The following is a 17,576-nucleotide window of genomic DNA, read 5'->3' as shown; positions in this document are numbered from 1 at the left end:
TCCCCCCACACCACCGAAGCCCACGCTGGAACTGTCCCACAGCCTCGCGCCGCGCCGGTCAGTCCATCACTACCTATCTTCGTGGTTGTAGGATTTTCGAGGCAATTTTTTGCCTATGTTTTTTGCCTATTTTTCAATCACCTTGGCTCATTTTTGAGTTGTCCTGCAGGTGTCCGCTTCTGTTAAGGCTGACAGGGCGCGACCTTCGATTCAAAGCTTGCTCGATGCAAAGGAGAACGCCCCGTTCTTTGAGCGGAAGCCGGCCGGTGGCCGTTCTTTAGGTGTGCAACACAACACCTGTTCCGACTGAGAAGACAATGTTAGTGGCAACTGGCAGTATCTTTGCTGACGTGGGCAGATGATCTTCAGTGGCGTTCTGCATCGCAGAGGCTTCATTGGGCTCCCTAGGTATCCCCAAAATCTCTAGATTTCATCACCGCATCCAAGCAGAAGTCATTCGTTCTCGTATGGCACCAGGATCTGCAGGCGTTGCAGAGGGTTCCGACCATACCCAGGCTAGAAAGGCAATCCGTCAGCTGTGCGACGGACGGCCTCAGGGAAGAAGCGGGAAAGCCCCATGGCTCCGTTGAGGAGCCCTGGGTTTCTGAATAGCCCATACACCTTGTTTCACTGCATTGCGTTTTTGTATTTGCCCCGTGGGGAGGGGAGAGGCGACAGATGGTTCCTGCTGGGCAGACGGGGGCAGACGAGAATGCCTCGATAGTAAGGCAGTGAAAAGTTTTAGCCAAGCCCTCAACCCAAAGTCCTATAGGAAGCATAGGACTGAAGATGGCGAGAGGTGGGAATTGTGAAGGCGGGGAACCGTTCATGAAGCCGGAAGATTTGCACATGTGGCTCATTTCGTTTGCGCTTCTCATGGTTCTGACTTCGAGCCTTTCTTTCGCCTCCACTCAGTTCCGCCCAGCAACTGACCCTCTATGGATTGATTTTGGTGAGGGCCAATAATTCATAAACGTAGTGCCAAGTATAGGACAGTGCTTCCTCTAATGTTTTTGTTTGCTGTGTTTTTTTGCTGTCAGCATGCCAGCCTTCGGTAATCCATCATTTGTGTGTATGGGGAGGGTCCCCTGTGAGTTTTCTGCTTCGCAGCAATTCTCGTGAATTGGGGCGTTACCTTCGCGGCGTGCGTCATAATGTGGTCTTTGGCACGCCTGATTAACAGCGAGAAGACGGAGTGGAAACTGCTCTACCTGTCTTTGTTTTCCGTTATAGTGCCTCGGTCCTGCTTCCCATTTCGCTTTGGCGAAGTTGTGCTACATCAGATGTGTCTCATGGGATTCAACTTCTTCACCGACCACGTATCGTGGAAAACAAATGCCTTCTGCGGTACGTGACCTTTAGCAGAATTCAGTGCGCGCAGAGGCTACTGCTGCTGCTCGTATCGTGGACGCGCATGTACTGCGCAGAACTGCAGAGTGCGTAGCTGTTCAGAGATTTTTAGACTTTTATTTATGCGTTATGTAACACTGGCTGTATTACCGCAAGAGTCCAAAAAGAACAGGGGCTATACTCTTTTTGTTGCAGTCTTACAGTGCGCATTCATTGGCTTTTTGTATGTTTTCTGTTCTTGTGCGAAGGACTCTCGTTAATAATAATGACAATTTCGGACTTTACGTGGAAAGTACTACCTCCTTTCGTTGCACTGATGAAGTTTTACGCATATGTTGTAACGGTTATTGTAGGAAACTTGGGCTATCGCATAGTGCAGATATTCTACAGGCAATTGCGGGAGGCGAAGCGGCCAGCTCGGCCTATTTATGCATGTATTGGCTCGAATACTGCCTTCCGAGACAAATGGATTAAGTCTGCTGACCCCCGAAAGGCTGCAGTGAACGAAGCAATGCACTCTTCTCTTCTTCCCTGCATCTATGAGCACCAAAGTACAGCTCGTGCCGGGGACCTCCTGCGCCAGCCAGATCCCTTCTCCATTAGGCGAAGACGCATGCGGCTTTCTAGAAACTACCTGGGAGCCACCTCCTCGATGCGGGGCTTTTCACGGAAGAAAACCATGACGTCTAATGGGGTAGCAACGCGGCGCTACTGGACCAAACTGGATAACTGCTCCGCCCTGTACTTCCAGGCTGTGCATCGCCGCCTTATTTTGTGCAAAGATGACATGTTGCGATATGTCGTTGAAATCGGTAAAAGCTCCTCTGCCCTGCACTAGCATACCCACATCTGTAAACCCAAATTTGTCAACCCTACGTTCTGATTTCAAACACCACGCGGCTGGGCATTTGTGTTCTGGGTTCGTTGTGTTGATTGCTGCGACCTTCTTGATCCAGAAGATTCGGGCGTATGGAGTAAGGAGAAGGAACTTCAGCTGTTTGTGGTGCCGAACTGCCACTACGGCTACGTGGATTCCAAGTGGTATCTGGAGATGAGTTTTCCGGGTGCATATGGAGGCTTGTTTTGCTGCCCTCTTGGGAATGCGGTGGAAGGCAGGCAAGTGCTGCCTGCTGAAAGTACACAATCTGAACACGAAGTTCTGGACGGGGCTGCTGCTGCAAGCATGCGCTCACCCGCAGCTTGTGCAGCGCTGATGGGCGTTGACACTGTAAAGCCCGTTAAAAGGTATTCATCTCTCTTTCGCACCGCAGTATCTTTTGGATGCAGTCCCAGAGACCTCTGTAAATCAGAGAGAAACACGTCGCCTCCCACTCTCGCCATCTGCAACGACGGCAAGCCCCCACTCTGCACCGAGCAGAATGCAAGCTTGCAGCAACACGGTGGCCTGCAGCTTGTCGAGCGCGCCACCGCCGAGTCAAGGGCATACGATGCTCCATCGCAGCGTTTTTGTTCTCCGCATCTTCCTCACAAAGATGATCCGATCTCAGCCGGAAAAAATGCGCATGAAGTTTCCCCCGCAGAGTCCCCGCACTCTTTTCCCGAGGGGGTGAGCTGAACTTGTTGTGTTCAGGCGGTCATAGTTGGCACCCGTTCAAGGGTCGTCTTTACCTTTAGCCATAAGCGAGGTTTGATGTTTGATTTGTGCACAGAGAGGCTCATGTCAACGGCGCCCTCAAGCGAAAAATGGGAGGCTGCCCTTCAGGCCTAGGCGCCTCGGTTGGAAGTTTGGATCAGCCAAGCCCGCAATGTGTTCAAATTGGTAGGTTATATTTGCCTTGGGGACGAAGGTGGGCAGACTTGAATGGGGTGTTACACCTTGTGTGTCCTGCTGTTCCGTGCTGTGATGCAGTCCTCATCTGCAGGAACAAACTCGGTGGTGTGGCTGTCTGCGGCATCCTTGGGTTGGGGAAGGGCACCGCAATGGGGAGGGCGGCGAGCCGCACGCCAGCAGTGGGAGTCGGGAGGAGGTATGAATAGGAGGGGCGGAGGGAGGTTGCAACAAAGTGAAGCATTAGTCTGGCATGTGAACATGTGGGAAGAGGCGAAGCTGCAGGTACATCTTGCACTGTTCAGCTTGTGAGTTGATGCTGTTATTGTTGCTGCTCCTGCAGGTTGTTTTGCCTAAGGTGAAGTCGGGAGTTTTCGAGGACAGTGCAATCGAGCGGTGGTACCTCCTGTGGAGGGCAGAGTATATCATTAAGTTTTACAAGGAAATCTGTCACATCAATCTGCTCATCTGTGCCCTGCAGTGCTTGTTTGAAATGACACGGCGGATGGTCGTTGAGTGTCTAAACCAAGCGGTAAGCGAGGAATGAAGACGATTTTGATTGTTGAGTACACCATTGCCGCGCAAGTTCTGCAGGACGTTTCCTGAAACTGCTCCATAGAGTACTACTCGCAGTAGTTACTGTTTCCGAGGATTGCTTTCAGACGGACAGTCGTTGTACCGGTTTCATGGCTTCTTGTGGCGTCAGTTACAAAGCTGACGGAACTTGTGTGTGTTTCTCCGGCCATTTTTCGTAGATTGAGCGCTACAAAGACACAAACAATGCCGAGTTGGAGTTTCTCGGTGTCCGCGTGGAGCTGCCTTCATGGACAAGGACTTTGGCTGCCTTGTGGCGCCCTTTGCTGCAATTTGCAATTCTTTCGGCACTCATTTTGCCCATGAAGTTTATGGAGAGCCGCGGGGGGAAAAATGCGTGGAAGTTTCAGCTCTTGGCCCTCGGACAGGCTGTGACATAGTACGCATTGCTCATTTCTTCTGCCTTGTATTTTGTGCTGGGCCCCTATGCTGCGCGTGTGGCTGCTTGTATGCGTGCCTGCTGCAGCACGGCATTCGCATTCTGTGAACTGCTAGGGAGATGTTACATTATGGCGACGGAACCTCTGTTCACAACGGCGACGAAGATCCCGAAAGGGGTGGAGCTTACGTTTGTAGTTGGGGGTAAGTTAATCCAGCTGGGGAAGAAAGGTGCAATTTTTTCTGTGCAGTTAACCTCAGCGCACGAAGTGTTTGTGGGAAGCTTTGGCTTCGCCTGTTGTTGTATGCATGCATGCGCGCAGGCCATTTGATCCTCCCACTGTTCAGCATCGCCGTCACCGTGCACCTGCGACGGATTTCGGAGGCTACTATTCTTATTATCTCCGTCGGGTCGGCTTTAGTCACAATCGTAATTCTCTCCGTTGTTGGCTGGGAATTTAAGATCGCGGCATTCTTTATGCTCAGTCGTACCCTCTACGCTCTGTTTTTCATCATGCTAGTCAGGTGAGCTCCGGACTCTGCTTTTCCCCGTTCATTCTTGAAGCCTACCGAAAACAGTTTAACATCGGGCATGCATCTGCCTCTGCATGTTTCCGCGCATCGCTGAATGCATCTGCCACGGTCTCCTTGAATTTATAAGATTATTTGCTCGCTTCCGTTCAAATGCACGTTCTGTCGTTATGCAGGGCCTTTGAAAACGTAAGGCGGCAGCTATTCGCAACTCAGGTGCTGCCTTTCCTGATGTATTTATCCACACTGGCGAATAGCCAGCGCGTGGAGAGCTTGTGCGCTATCCGAAAAGAGAGAGACCACTGTGGCAACCAGCACGCGGAGAGCTATCTGCCTTAGCGGAGAAATACGGCCGCCCAAGCTCAGCATATATGATACCTACAGCCCGTCGATTGCCTGGATCGAAGAAAAGTAAACAGGGGCCTTTCGCAAGTCCGATCAAAAGCTACGTTTTTTGGCGCGGAGGGATCGAGTGGAATGTAAAGTGGCAGGCAAAAGTGGCACGGAAGCAAAGCCGCTGCTCGTGTAAGCAAGGGCTCAAGTTTTCTTGACCTTCGAGAGCTATTTTGGGATGAGATTAACGAACCTTGCAGCGCTCAAAGTGGCGTTCATGCGTCGGAGCGCAGTCAATCCGGTGGAAGTGCACTTCTTGGGGCCTCAATAAACATCGATTCAACTGAAAGGGAACGCTAACCGTCGTAATTTGTTCGCCTTCCTCGACACACCGCATGTTCCTTTGGTCAGAGTCATGAGTCGGCAAATGGTCATGATTTCTGCGCTTTGCGCTGGTTATCTAGAACACGTCGTCACGTGTTTTGCGATACCACCCTCCCAATAGTTGAGTTCTTCCTCCTTTTAATGCCTTCATCTTTTCTTCCATCTCCTCCTTGTTGGCGTTTTGTGAAGGCTGCCAGCTCTCGGCAAGGTGCCCATCTGCGTCGGTTGTGGCTTACCTTCACTTTCATTGGTTCGGTTGGCTTTCTTTTCTTCCACGCGTTGTTTCTGTTGTCAGCGGCGTCTTGCGGGTTCCTACGTTGCTTGCTCCCCATCCCTAGCGTTTCACATGCGCCTGTGCCACCTTGTGCGGCTGTATCAATGTAGGCTGCTGTGTTGCCGCTTCCCTCTTGGAGTGGGACCTAAAGTAGGGCTTTTGTTTGGGACTTCGCGTGACAGGTAGCTTTCTATGAGATTAGGCATAGAAAAGCACTTTGGAAGACGTTTGTGTTTGAATCTGTGGAGAGTCTTTATGAGAAGAGTAATTCCCCCTTGGTGGTGTTATGTATTTTCGTGGACTCGCAGCGGCCCTGCGCTGCAGCCTGCTGGCGAATTTGTGGCAGTAGCGTAAGGGGCCACTTATCTGTATCTTGCCGCGCCACAGCGTGCATAATATCTGCAGAGATTTGTGCATAACACCAAGCAGTGAATACTTGTTTTAGCCAGGTGGAGGCTGACTTACCTGCGCATGGTCGCACGAGGCCTCAGAAACTAGACGCAAAGAACAGCACCCAAGCAGTACGGCTCGCATCGCTGCGTAGCGCCGGCGTGAAGCTGCGTCAAGCTTCACGGGCGCTAGGTGAATAATATGTTTGTGTTTGTGTGGCCCATAACATACCGTACATTCTCTACCATTGCTTTTTCCTTTGTGAGAGCATTTTGGATAGCGTGACCAAGTTGCACAGAGGACGTCTTAGGGGTCTTAACAGTGAGCAGCGTAGTGAAGGCCTGCTAGCTGGGGTCAGCTCATGATGATTTATATTGCCTGCATGCCAGGATATTTCACCTGTAGCTTAGGATATCAGCAGTCTAGCGTCAATGCAGTAGCGCAGGTGGATAAAAATGGCGGCTCACAGTACTGAAATAGAGGGGCAAAGGACTGGCAGGGCAAAACTTAAGTTCTACAGAAATCTCCACGAAGCAAGACTAAGTATCTCAGCGCATACAGATATCCATAGCTTACAATGTGTACCGAGACGCAAATACATGGAAGGCAGCACGTTATAAGACACACGCACCAGTGACACAGGTAGAAAATTGCTCTCAGCTTCCAGGTGGAGGGAATACAATAAAATTCGCTTCTTGTTAAGCTTTATGACAGTCCTAAATCCTTTCGTTGCCCCCCCCTCCATTAGGACTATATATACTATACCATATCCCGACTCACAGGCTCCCTGCTACTAGCTGATCGTTCAAGCAGGCAGTGGCCTGTGTTCTAACGTTGTGATGGCAGGAGGTACCAACAGCGAACATATTAAAAATAGCGATTCTTGTTCATCTCCTCACGCTGTACACGGCAGAAGGTCGCGCAATGCACGACGACTCACTCACCTCGTATGGGCGCGCTTTTTTCCGTTGAATAGCGGCAGCAATCATCTGAGGGTTGGGTTATGTAGTCTGAAACAGTTTTTATGCTGCGTTGACCCTGAAGGAACTAGCAGTGGAACTTCTACCACCGTGAAGACGAGGTACTGCCTACGCTCCTACGTGAACTCCGAAGCTGCAATGATATTGTTGATTGTGAACCCTCAGCAACGCAGCAGCATCAGTTAATGATGATGCACTTGACGTTTTGGATTTTTGAAGAGTAACCAGGTAACCTTTTCATTGTGCTTGAGGGTTTTCAGCCTCTGGGGGAACGCCCTCCACCTGGGTTCCGCAGCCACAGGGGGAAGAAGGACAGCTCAACTTGGTTTTCCATGAGCCCTCTAAGAAGAATTGTATCAATTTCGATGGTTTAGAAACTTAATAATTAATGGATATATTAGAAGAAAGACTAGCGGGTGCATTAGACAGATGACTACTTGCGCTATTCGCATTTCCCCCGAGGCTCCAGCGCAACTAAAATGGCAAGCCGCTTCAACCCCCAAAAACAGTGTTAGTGATTTCCCTCGGCTCCACCTTCTTTACTGCTCCTTTAAATCTTGCGTATATTTGCTTAATCCAAGTCTATCTTGAAGCTCTTTGCCCCTGTGCTATATGATTGGCACAACCCGTTTGTCTTGCTCGGCGCGCGCTAGAATACCTCGGCCCTCAGGATTAAAGGAATCACAGGTTTTTTGAGGCTGTAAGGGTCTTCCCTCGTTCTAAAAGGGGACGCAGTCTTTTTGATTGTAAAAACACCCGCTAACAACGTGTTAGTCCCCCCTGCCTGAGTCTGCCTACCGAGAGTCCAGTGGTCTGCAGAGGCACCCAATAAGAGTACTTGAAACTGCACACTGCTTCGAAGTAAAGTACACGTTGCCCACAGAGTCCGAAAATGCCAAAAACGGTTGGGAGCATACTGTGGGAAGAAGAGCAAGCGATCACCTGTCGCCCAGCTGCCTACAGGAAGCCCTGGGGAGATGCCTGATGGGTGGTTGTAGGGGTTGAGGGGCTCTGAGGGGACTTGCAATTAGTGTGCATCCCTTCCCCATTTTTGTATTCCGGAGGTTGAACGGAGAGAGAGAAAGACAGACAGTCGGTAGAGCTACAATTGAAGGGCGGCGACGGGCTCAGAACGAACTTTAGCATCCGCTTCGAACACTGTAGATTCGGCACACCGAACAGCCAAAAATGACTAGGAAGAGAAATTGCAAGGGCGGTACTCCGTTCATGAAGCCGGAGGACCTGCACATGTGGCTCATATCTCTTGTACTCCTTATGGTACTGACTTCCAGTTTCTCTTTCGCCTCAAATGAGTTTCTCCCAGCAAACGATCCTCCTTGGATTGAATTTGGTGAGTAGACGCTTGAATATTTACTTGCCGTTTTTTCCTTCACACTTGTTTAACCATCGGTTTCTGCTTTTGCTGTTGCTTAACGGTGCAGTTTTCATCCTATGTGACTACTGCAGCAATCCTCGTTAATTGGGGAATCGTTTTTGGGACATGTGTCCTCCTGTGGTCTTTGGCGAGATTGATTAACAACGAGCGGACGAAGTGGAGGTTCCTTTACCTTTCTTTGGCCTTCATTCTTATACCTCGTTCTCTCTTTCCGTTTCGCTTTGGTGAATGCGCCATGCGCCATGTGTGTTTCGTCGGGTTCAACTTCTTTGTCGAGCATATCTCCTGGAGAACACAAGCTTGCTGTGGTAAGCTATACTCTAAGCCCTAGCATACAGACGTAATGCGGGAATTTGTAGGCTGTCGAGATTTATCACGCTCCACAGGTCTGTGTCCGCCGGAGTGACGAAGGATTGCTACTTGGTAACTTTAGATTGTAGCCTCTACGCTGTGCATGAGGTGTGTGGACTTGCTGCATTTGTACTAAGGCATCATCTTTGCAGTGATGACAGTTTCGGACTTTGTATGGGGGGTTATGCCTCCACTGCTCCTGGTGGTGAAGTCATTTTCGTCGTTTTTTGGTGCTGTAGTTGGGCACCTGGGTTACCGCATGGTCCAGGTGTTTTACCAACAGCTGTGGGACTCAAGACGCTCGTCACTGCCTATTTCTGCATGTTTCGGGACAAGTGCTGATTCTAGGGAAAACGTAAAGTACACCGGTTCCCCAAAACCTCGAATGAAAGAATCAAGACACTTTTTTCCCCACCGGCAAAAGACCCCCCCAGTCCAGCAGCGACACTTCCGGCTCACAAGGCATAGGCTTGGAGGGCCCTCCTCAACTCCAAAGCTTCCTCATTGGAGGGCATGGCCATGTAAGGAAGAAGCCATGCGCCTCTATTGGACAAGGATGGGCAACTTCCCTTCCCTTTTCTTTCAGGCAGTAAAGCGCCGGCTCACCTTGTGGAAAGATGACATGTTGCTTTATGTCACTAAAATAGGTAAATCTCTTCCTCTGCCAGAACCCATCCCAGTCGACTTCCTACCTTCCCAGGTTCCGATGGTGTTTGCCTAAGCGCAGTATGCAGTAGACATACCGTGAGCAGAAAGTATCTACACCCCATTCCTTTTACTTTAGACCGTAAAAAAGACCCAGCAGAAGGGTGCGTGCAGGGAAGCGTACCACTCTGCTAGGGTAATTCTGGGGTGTGTACACTTCCGTCATGTGCAAATTGTTTCTGTTTCCATTCAGAAGATACGGGGGTTTGGAACGAGGAAAAGGAGATTTGTTTGTTTGTGGTGCCGAGCTGTCACTACGGTTACGTGGACTGCGAATGGTATCTGGACATCAGGCTACGGGAGGCGATTGGAGGTAAATTTTACAGTCCGGATGAGTATGAAATGAAAGGTAACCAAGTAATAGCTGGTTTGCATGCACTTCCTGAACGCGATTTCCATAACTGGCTTGGCGCATGCATAGATTTTCCCGTTATTGCTTACCCATCTGTATGGGCTGTGATTCCGTCTATGCAGCGGCAAGACACCGATCGATCCTCGCAACGGCAGTGTCTGTTGAGCGTAGTCCGAGTGACCGCTGTAGCACAAACGAGACTTTCAGACTTCTGCCTTTTTTCAAGAAGGGGCTACCGTTGCGCGTACAGCCGGGTAGCGTGCAGCCCGACGAAAGAACTACTGCTGCAGCAAACGTTCCTAGAAAAGCAACAGAGCCTTCGCCGGAGATGCCTCCGGGTGCTTCTTCCCGCCGCTCGCCTCATATGGTGGGTTTAATCTGGGTTGTTCATGCATTATTTGGTATTCCGTTGCCATTGCCAGTGCAATAAACCCATTAGAATATCTGAGCTACTCCGTAAGTAAGAAAGTTCAGTTTTCAGGGTGGTTTCCGTACGAGGAGAGTGGTGGCTTTCTTCGCATTTGTTTTACACGCAGCCAGCTGAGAGTCAAATGCCTTGTAGAGCTGACAAAGGTAAATGCTTCCGGAGGTGGAGGCGTCTTGCTTGGAAATTCAGTTCAATCCGACGTATAAGGTCTTCGAAGAACCAAAATGGGTAAGTCATAGAAGGGCACTATCTGCCAAGGGACAGCATAGCTGGGGTGCTCGTGCGGGGTCTCAGCTGGAGGTCGATACACTTTCTTTGTACAGAAGCAAATGTTTAGACCGAATTTATGAGGTGAGGCTGCGAGGAGCCTCCCGTGTTTCTCGTGTCCATCCGCAGCCCTTGCCTACAGGAAGAAAGCCAGTGGTGCGGATGCTTGCGGCACCTTTGCGCTGCGGAGAGCCACCAAGGAGAAGAGACCAAAGAGCGTCACAGCGGCTGCGGTAGCTGCGAGAAGGTCTGAGTGAACGGGAGCGTGGCAACGATGGCAGAAGGGCGTTTGGTTCGTAAATGATTCGCATGAGACGACGCGGCGCTTATATTCACATCCTCAACTGTGTATTATTGTTTGTGTTGCAGTGTGTTCTTCCAAAACGTAAGCTTGGAGTATTCGAAGACAGTGCAGTTGAACGATGGTATCTTCTGTGGCGGGCTGAGCACATCGTCGGCTTCTACAAGGAAACCTGTCACTTAAATTTGCTTATCTGCGCCGTGCATTGTCTGTTTGGGATAACAAAAGCATATGTCTTGCAGTGTCTGTCTCTGGCAGTAAGCGCGCAATGCACAGATTGCTGCGGGTCTACAATGCACATGCTCCAGGTGGTGCAGGTTGTTCGCTCTAGTGTTTGTGACGGGGACTTATCTGCTTCCTGTCAGAGTGTTTTCCACGGGGGTTTCAGCAGGTAGCGTAGATGCAAATGCATTGCCTTGCTCGCAGGTGGAAAGATACACCGGCCAAGACCCTGTTCAGTTGGAATTCCTTGGAGTGCGCTTGCAGAGGCCTTCTTGGAGAGGAACTCTGTTGGCCGTGTGGCCACCTGTGCTCCAATTTGCACTTCTGTCGGCGCTTATTTTGCCCATGAAGCAAATGGATAGGCGGGGGGGAAGGAATGCTTGGAAATTTCAGCTTTTAGCCCTGGGACAGGCAGTGACCTAGTATGCGTTACCCACCTTCGTAGCGTCCGACGTTGCTTGTAGGGGCACATAGTGGTGAAGGGCTGCACATGCTTCTCCTACTGCTTCAGAAGCGTTTGTTGCACATTTGCGCAGCTCGTGCGGCTTTTTTGCATGCGCACTTACTTCAGCGTCAGCTTCATGTTCTATGAGTTGCTGGAGAGCTGCCACATTATGGCCAAGGGACACGTTTTAACAGAAGTGACCAAAGTTCCCCAAGGAGTGGAGCTCAACTTTGTTCTTGGCAGTATGTTGAGAGAGATTGCAAGCTTGAGCTTGTTTTTTTATGTGCTGATTGGTGCGATGGGGAGAGTGGAACGTGAGGCTGCATTATCCAGCCTTTCAACAAATCATAATGCATTCATGGTTGCAGAGTGCCTGCATGCGTGTAAAACACCTTTTCTGCCCACTGCTTGCATTCGTGCAGGCCATCTTGTCCTCCCACTGTTTAGCATAGCCCTCACTGTCCATCTGCGGCGCATTCCGGAGGTTGCGATTCTAATTACGTGTATGGGGTCTGCCGTATTGACGGTAGTGACTTTGGCATTTGTAGGCTGGGATTACAAAGTCATGGCGTTCTTCATGCTTGGCCGCATTCTCTATTCCCTTTTCGCTATAATGGTGGCCAGGTAAGGCCGAACTGCCCTGGTTCCTCTACCTCTCTCCCTAATGCATTTGGCAGCAACTGGATATCATTATGCATGTTTTTGCATGTGCGTATAGTTTCCCATGCAGCAGGTGCCTATATGTGTCTCTATTTGCAAAACTGAGAAGTCTACTCTTTCTCGGCGCATCTTTCGAAGTGTTCTGGGTACGAATGTGATATTGCACAGGGCCTTTGAAAACGTAAGACGAAGGCTCTTCGCATCCCAGGTGTTGCCCTTTCTGATGTACTTATCGGTACTGGCGAACAGCCAACGAGTGCAAAACTTGTGTGCGATAAGAACAAAGCGAAACCACTGTGGCTACCAGCAAGCAGACAGCTCCATCTCTGCGGGTGAAGAAGGCTGCCTAACTGCCGCTCCCAATATACGGCGTGCCTTCAGCCCGCCAAGTATATGATTGAGAATGACCTAACTAGATATGTTTTTCCACTTATTGTAATACAATGCACCTTTCTTCCCCGGAGAGACTAACTGGGGCGGGGGTAGGGTGCAGTGACGAAAATCCAAATGCGCTGCTCTCGCAAGGACTGGCTTCCCCCTCCCCTTGTGTAATATGAGCCGAGAGGCGACTAGTAAATACTGAGATGCAAGGATAGGCATGAACGTGCGCTGTCGTCGATGGCGGCTAGTCTGAGGATGTGTTTTGCTGCCTCTCTCCGCGCTGAGGTTTGGAGTCAGGGGGAACGGGAATCAGTCCTTCACCCGCTGGGAATTTTCTTCTCCCAGCGCTTTTCACCAGGCCTGGCAAAGTGGTAAAACACCGGAGCGTATTTAGTAAATGCGGTCGATTCCTGTAACGGTTCCAGCCTTCTGCTTTAATTATAGTAAACCATGACTCAGTTGCATTCAGCTTAGGGGCCTTGGGATGCCCCTATTAAGCCACTCTCTCGCCTCCATGTTTGTTCGTGTTGGCAGTATGCCTACTCTTTCATTTCCGTGTTTATTGGCATCCTGATGGGTTTTGAACTCGGAAGTTGCCTCAGGTCGTGCAGCGTAGGCTTGTCCTAAGCATGCGTCTTGTCTTATTTTGTCTGTACCTGCGCTCCCTAATATATCAGTCAGCCTGCCGACTGCGTCATTCCCTTACTGTCTTCGTGCTGGGACACAGGAGGCGGGGGAAATTCAGAGCATCCCTAATGCCGCTATAGAGTCTTCCACATCCTGCGCCTCTCACCGGGGACTGCTAGCTTCAGCACTAGAGGCGTCTGCTTCAACGATGCCGGCCGGTGCTTGTTGTAGCTAGGCAGGGAAGGGAGGAATTTGATAGACTTTCTCTTGCTTGCCATTCGTGGGCCCAACTGCTCGGGCAGCCTTGCAGGACAGGGATCTGTAACCGCGGTGAAGAGCCTTTAACCGGTTTTGGTGGAGTTGCACTTGAAATGATATCCTCGTTAAACTTTAATTTCTCTGTTAGTTTGTCGAGTGCGTTATGAAAATTTTTGAAGTCCTGGTCGGCCTTACATTCGTATTATTTAGAGTGGCACTGTGCCGCAGCTCTCTAGTTAACGCCAAGTGTCCGATGTTCCGACTAATTGCCCTTTCTCTGGTCACAGAGACTTAATCGTCCTTATGGCACTACACCAATAAGGGGTCCCTTTGGTAAGGGAAGACATGCACGCGACCGAACGGAAACGAGCTGGAGCAGATTGCCGGCATGTTTCCAGTCCGTCGCCACCAAAAGTGGCCGGCAAGTACTACAGAAAGAATGGAGCATGCGGAGGAGCAAGAGGGCAAGCAGGAGACTTCAGGAACGAACTGTCAATAAGTCCTCTGGTTCTTTTAGAGAGGCCCATCCGGTGTTCCGACTGGAAGTGTATCGAGAGGGTGGGTACAGTTGCTTTTTCGTTGCGGGGGAAAGCAGCCGCCGCAGCAGCACCAGCCGCGTATTGCTTTCCGGGCAACATAACCAAGCAAGCCTACACCTATTCGCCCCAAGCAGCCGCTGTAGGGTATATTCTTCAGCATGTCACAGAACAAAAGCAAGAAAATCAGGCCACTTAACATACTGTACGTGGCTTGTGCAGCTTCCCGCGCAATGAAACTCTGAAGGTCCATTTCGACACGCTCTTCGCCCCATGAAGCCCCTCTAGGCACCTTTTTCACGCGTCAAACAAAAGCAAGAAAACCAATAAGCGGCAGAGCATTTGTCAGTCTTGTATCTGGTGAGTAGGATTCAGCCATTCGCTGCCAGTGCTTCAATGCCTGCCCCACTGTTCTTCAATATATTGCCTATCTCGGGCACACCAGTTTCTTGCAACGAACGAAGGCGTGAGTGCGTCGGACTATGTGAACCATGAGGCGGCTTCCCAGAGGGGCTAGTGAAGGTACAGCCACATAATGATTTGTTCCCAACGTAGGGACCCGACCCCACGCCTCTCAGGAGTAATTTCTGTAAATAACAGCAGGCTACGATTGCGGATACGTGTGCTAAAATGAGCAAGACTGAAAAAAACAGTCAGCATATTCCCGAACTGTTTCAGGTTCCTGCTGCGCCATACTACAGCTCGGCTTGCTGCTGCTTACGGTTACAGCAACTTTGCTGTGTTTCGCCACTCAGCCGCCTGTCCTCATGCATGCAAACAAGCAAACATTACACGCAGCAGTACCGCCTTATGCATATCCTTCCGTAAATTACATATAAAGCACTAGGAGCCAGTGACGCTTCGTTCCATTCCTACGCTGTGCGTTTGCTGTTGCAGGCGGCGAAGGGCGGCTGTGCCAAACAGGAGCAAAGAAGTTCCTTGCAGCATATGTGCAGACAGCATTTAGCATGCATGCCTTTTGCATGACGCGTGCATGCAAAGTAATCAAATATGTGGAGCATAAGCACGACCAACAGTCGCAGCAATCACAGCTTGAGAGGTCTTCTCAATGGGCGCCGCACCGTCCATTCAGCTTGTCTAATCGAGATATAATATGGCTCGCTTCTCTCTTCAACCTGCGCAATGCGAAACCAGCGAAGCAACAGTGCATTCGCAGTATTTTCGCAGCCAGGTACAGCGGAGAGGGGCTCCAACGGCTCAACTGCCAATTTAAGAGCAGCAGCATTGCAACAACTTGAAAGGCATGCACAATGACTTAAACAGTTGCACCATATGCAGAATACAGCGTACCTCACAACATCCACGTCATCACGAGAACGGGCCGCCGCGTACTGCAGACAGAACAAGGCCATGCATGGAAAGCACGTTGAACGGGGGCCCCCACCCCATAGCGAACTAAAGAGAAAGCCATGTATTATACAGCCATGTGTTCCCCTAGTGGGGATCGTCGCACATGCTTCCACTGGAAATGCATACGGATGGACCGGTACCACCTACAGCAACAGGGTCTGGAGGGAAGCAACAGAAAATACCCAGTACCTACTTCGAGATACCTTTTCGTGCCGCGCAGCTGCTCTACGTATTCCTCCCTAATGGACAAGCCCGCAGAAATCCAGAAACCAACGATAAAATGAACTAACGAAGAAACGACGAGACGTACAGGTCAGGCAGTGGCTCATATCGGGTTCAACACACCCCATCTGGGGCAGTTTTCTCACACTATGACCATACACCTACGGTTTCGAAATTGAAGAGAGCCTCGCTCTGAATCAGTGCATGCATACGCTGCGGTGTATGTACTTGGGACGGGTTCGTGAATGGACAGATGATGATACACCGCACCTTTCCTTAGTCCCCAAGGACGCAAAGTGCTCCGCCTCCCATGAGTGGATCTCCCTGAGCAGTTGCCGGTCCCGGTAGGCAGTGCATCTGCTAAACCAAATCTGAAAATAGTACGCCAACAGCAATGAACGATGCGGGCCTTTGCCTTGAACGGTGTGTGCACCGGGGACTACAAAGGATGCTGCGTTTGGCTCTTGCAAACCGGTTTTGGCATTGCTTTATCGATTGATATGCAGCATAAGTCACACGGAGGTAGCCATTGCTAACTCCCTGGCAACAGAAGTTACCCAGTGTGGCTTGCAAGCATGAAGACGGGTATGCTTGTAGATCCGGTTTTTTTCGTCTTGCTTGGACACCGCTCGAACGCATCGGTCTAATGCCAAGTAATAGCCGAGGCACTTGACGCAGGACTCGTCCACCGTGGCAGGGCCACTGGACCCATCTCCTTCTTCAGAAAGGGGGTTCCTCGCCTTTGAAGAAGCTGCTGGTACGGTGTCGGCGCCAAGGGCAGCAGTTGAAGGCGCTTCGGTGCCGAGGGCTTTGAGGGACGAGCTTCTGTTAGCCGCCTGTGTGGGCTTCGTGGCGAAGTGGTTCTCTGTCTGCTGTTCGTACACCTCAGCCTCAACGAGTTTCTGAATCTGATGATAGGCATAAGCCATCTCGGGCCTGGCCTGCTGCATGCGGTCGGGCATTCGTGGCGGTATCATCAAGTGTTTATACGCATGCAGCTCGCCTAAGGTGTATCCGTACTTTTTCTCGGCAATTTTGAGTTTGTTCTCCTTCGTTTGTTTGTTTTTAAATAAGAAATAACGGGACGCCCTCAAATCAGGGTCTGCCAGGTCCTCCTCGCGATTCCGGAAGAATATGCCCATCCTTACGGATAGCCGCTGGACACTGTCAATTCAACCTAGGGGAAGCTGTTGAAAGCAAAGGTGGCAGCAGTAATAGCAGAAGGTCGACGACCTATGCGGAAACGTCCTGCTGACGCCCAGCTTTGTTGTACTACCGGCACTGTCCGTTTCGGCAGGCCATTGTCTATGCCACCGAACGACACACGAACGCACTCACCAGGAAAGACTCTCACCAGAGGAACTCTCGTGACACAGTCACTCTGAAATTGTCTCTACAGTCTTGTTCAGCGATGGCCTCAATGGGCAATTAGTAGAAAAGTAGACATGTCGGTCCACGGGGCTGGCGAAAGATGAAGTGCAGAGCCCCCTGTAGTCATGTTTCTTGCGTCTTTCGAGTGCAATGAATCCAACTAACTCAACTGGCAAAGTTGTTGTTGATGCGTTGAAGTTTGGGAAAGACGCAAAATAGAGGAACAACGAACTTCAGTCCGATGTTCGCATGCTTCGGGCCCCGCAGGCTGCTCGTGGGGTGGTCCCCGTATTCGGTGGCCTACTCGTGGAATGCACTTTTGAAACCAAGTGTACTAACACTCGAATTGTTTCCGCAGAGCCACGCATCTCGAATCTGCGTTAGAAGTCCCTGTGGAGTTGTCAACAGCCATACATTTGGCGCAATCGTCGGCTCGAGGCGTCATAGCAGCTTTCGAGTTGCTCTTCTCGACACTGGAACAACCAACGAGCCAGTAGCTATTAATGTTATTGTAGTTGGGACGGACCGGTGCAGTTTGTGCGCCAAGGCAGTTTTGTCTGTTCGAAGGATCATCTCCTCCCTCAGTCCGCCACTGGTGTACGAGCGTTTGCCCGACAATATACCCTCCGTGTGCCTCCTGGGTGTTCTTCCGCGTACTGCACAGAGTCCTAGAGAAACGAA

At 50.6% G+C, this 17,576-nt stretch overlaps 3 protein-coding genes across 3 annotated transcripts; 2 read left to right on the top strand and 1 right to left on the bottom strand.

The window, feature by feature from the left end:
- Positions 1–789: 789 nt before the first annotated feature.
- EAH_00009480 (hypothetical protein, conserved) lies at positions 790–4,640 on the top strand (the record flags this gene model as incomplete). The annotated part of the gene is made up of 10 exons (XM_013391922.1): positions 790–952; positions 1,111–1,347; positions 1,704–2,162; positions 2,307–2,595; positions 3,021–3,130; positions 3,221–3,321; positions 3,483–3,671; positions 3,895–4,112; positions 4,200–4,315; positions 4,435–4,640. 10 exons carry the CDS (start codon positions 790–792, stop codon positions 4,638–4,640), a joined length of 2,088 nt encoding a protein of 695 aa, XP_013247376.1.
- A 3,551-nt stretch (positions 4,641–8,191) lies between these two features.
- Positions 8,192–12,097, top strand: EAH_00009470 (hypothetical protein, conserved; the record flags this gene model as incomplete). Its single annotated transcript, XM_013391921.1, has 9 exons — positions 8,192–8,354; positions 8,888–9,105; positions 9,337–9,397; positions 9,649–9,804; positions 9,930–10,174; positions 10,344–10,462; positions 11,168–11,446; positions 11,596–11,711; positions 11,892–12,097. 9 exons carry the CDS (start codon positions 8,192–8,194, stop codon positions 12,095–12,097), a joined length of 1,563 nt encoding a protein of 520 aa, XP_013247375.1.
- Positions 12,098–14,626: 2,529 nt separating this feature from the next.
- Positions 14,627–16,666, bottom strand: EAH_00009460 (hypothetical protein, conserved; the record flags this gene model as incomplete). The annotated part of the gene is made up of 6 exons (XM_013391920.1): positions 14,627–14,690; positions 15,014–15,067; positions 15,243–15,283; positions 15,496–15,541; positions 15,795–15,895; positions 16,082–16,666. 6 exons carry the CDS (start codon positions 16,664–16,666, stop codon positions 14,627–14,629), a joined length of 891 nt encoding a protein of 296 aa, XP_013247374.1.
- Positions 16,667–17,576: the final 910 nt, after the last annotated feature.

This window comes from Eimeria acervulina, genomic scaffold (assembly GCF_000499425.1).
Source record: "Eimeria acervulina Houghton genomic scaffold, Eah_scaff47, whole genome shotgun sequence".
NCBI classification, from domain to species: domain Eukaryota; phylum Apicomplexa; class Conoidasida; order Eucoccidiorida; family Eimeriidae; genus Eimeria; species Eimeria acervulina.
Note: the sequence above shows the minus strand (reverse complement) of the source record. Positions and strands in the feature narration are given on the sequence as shown.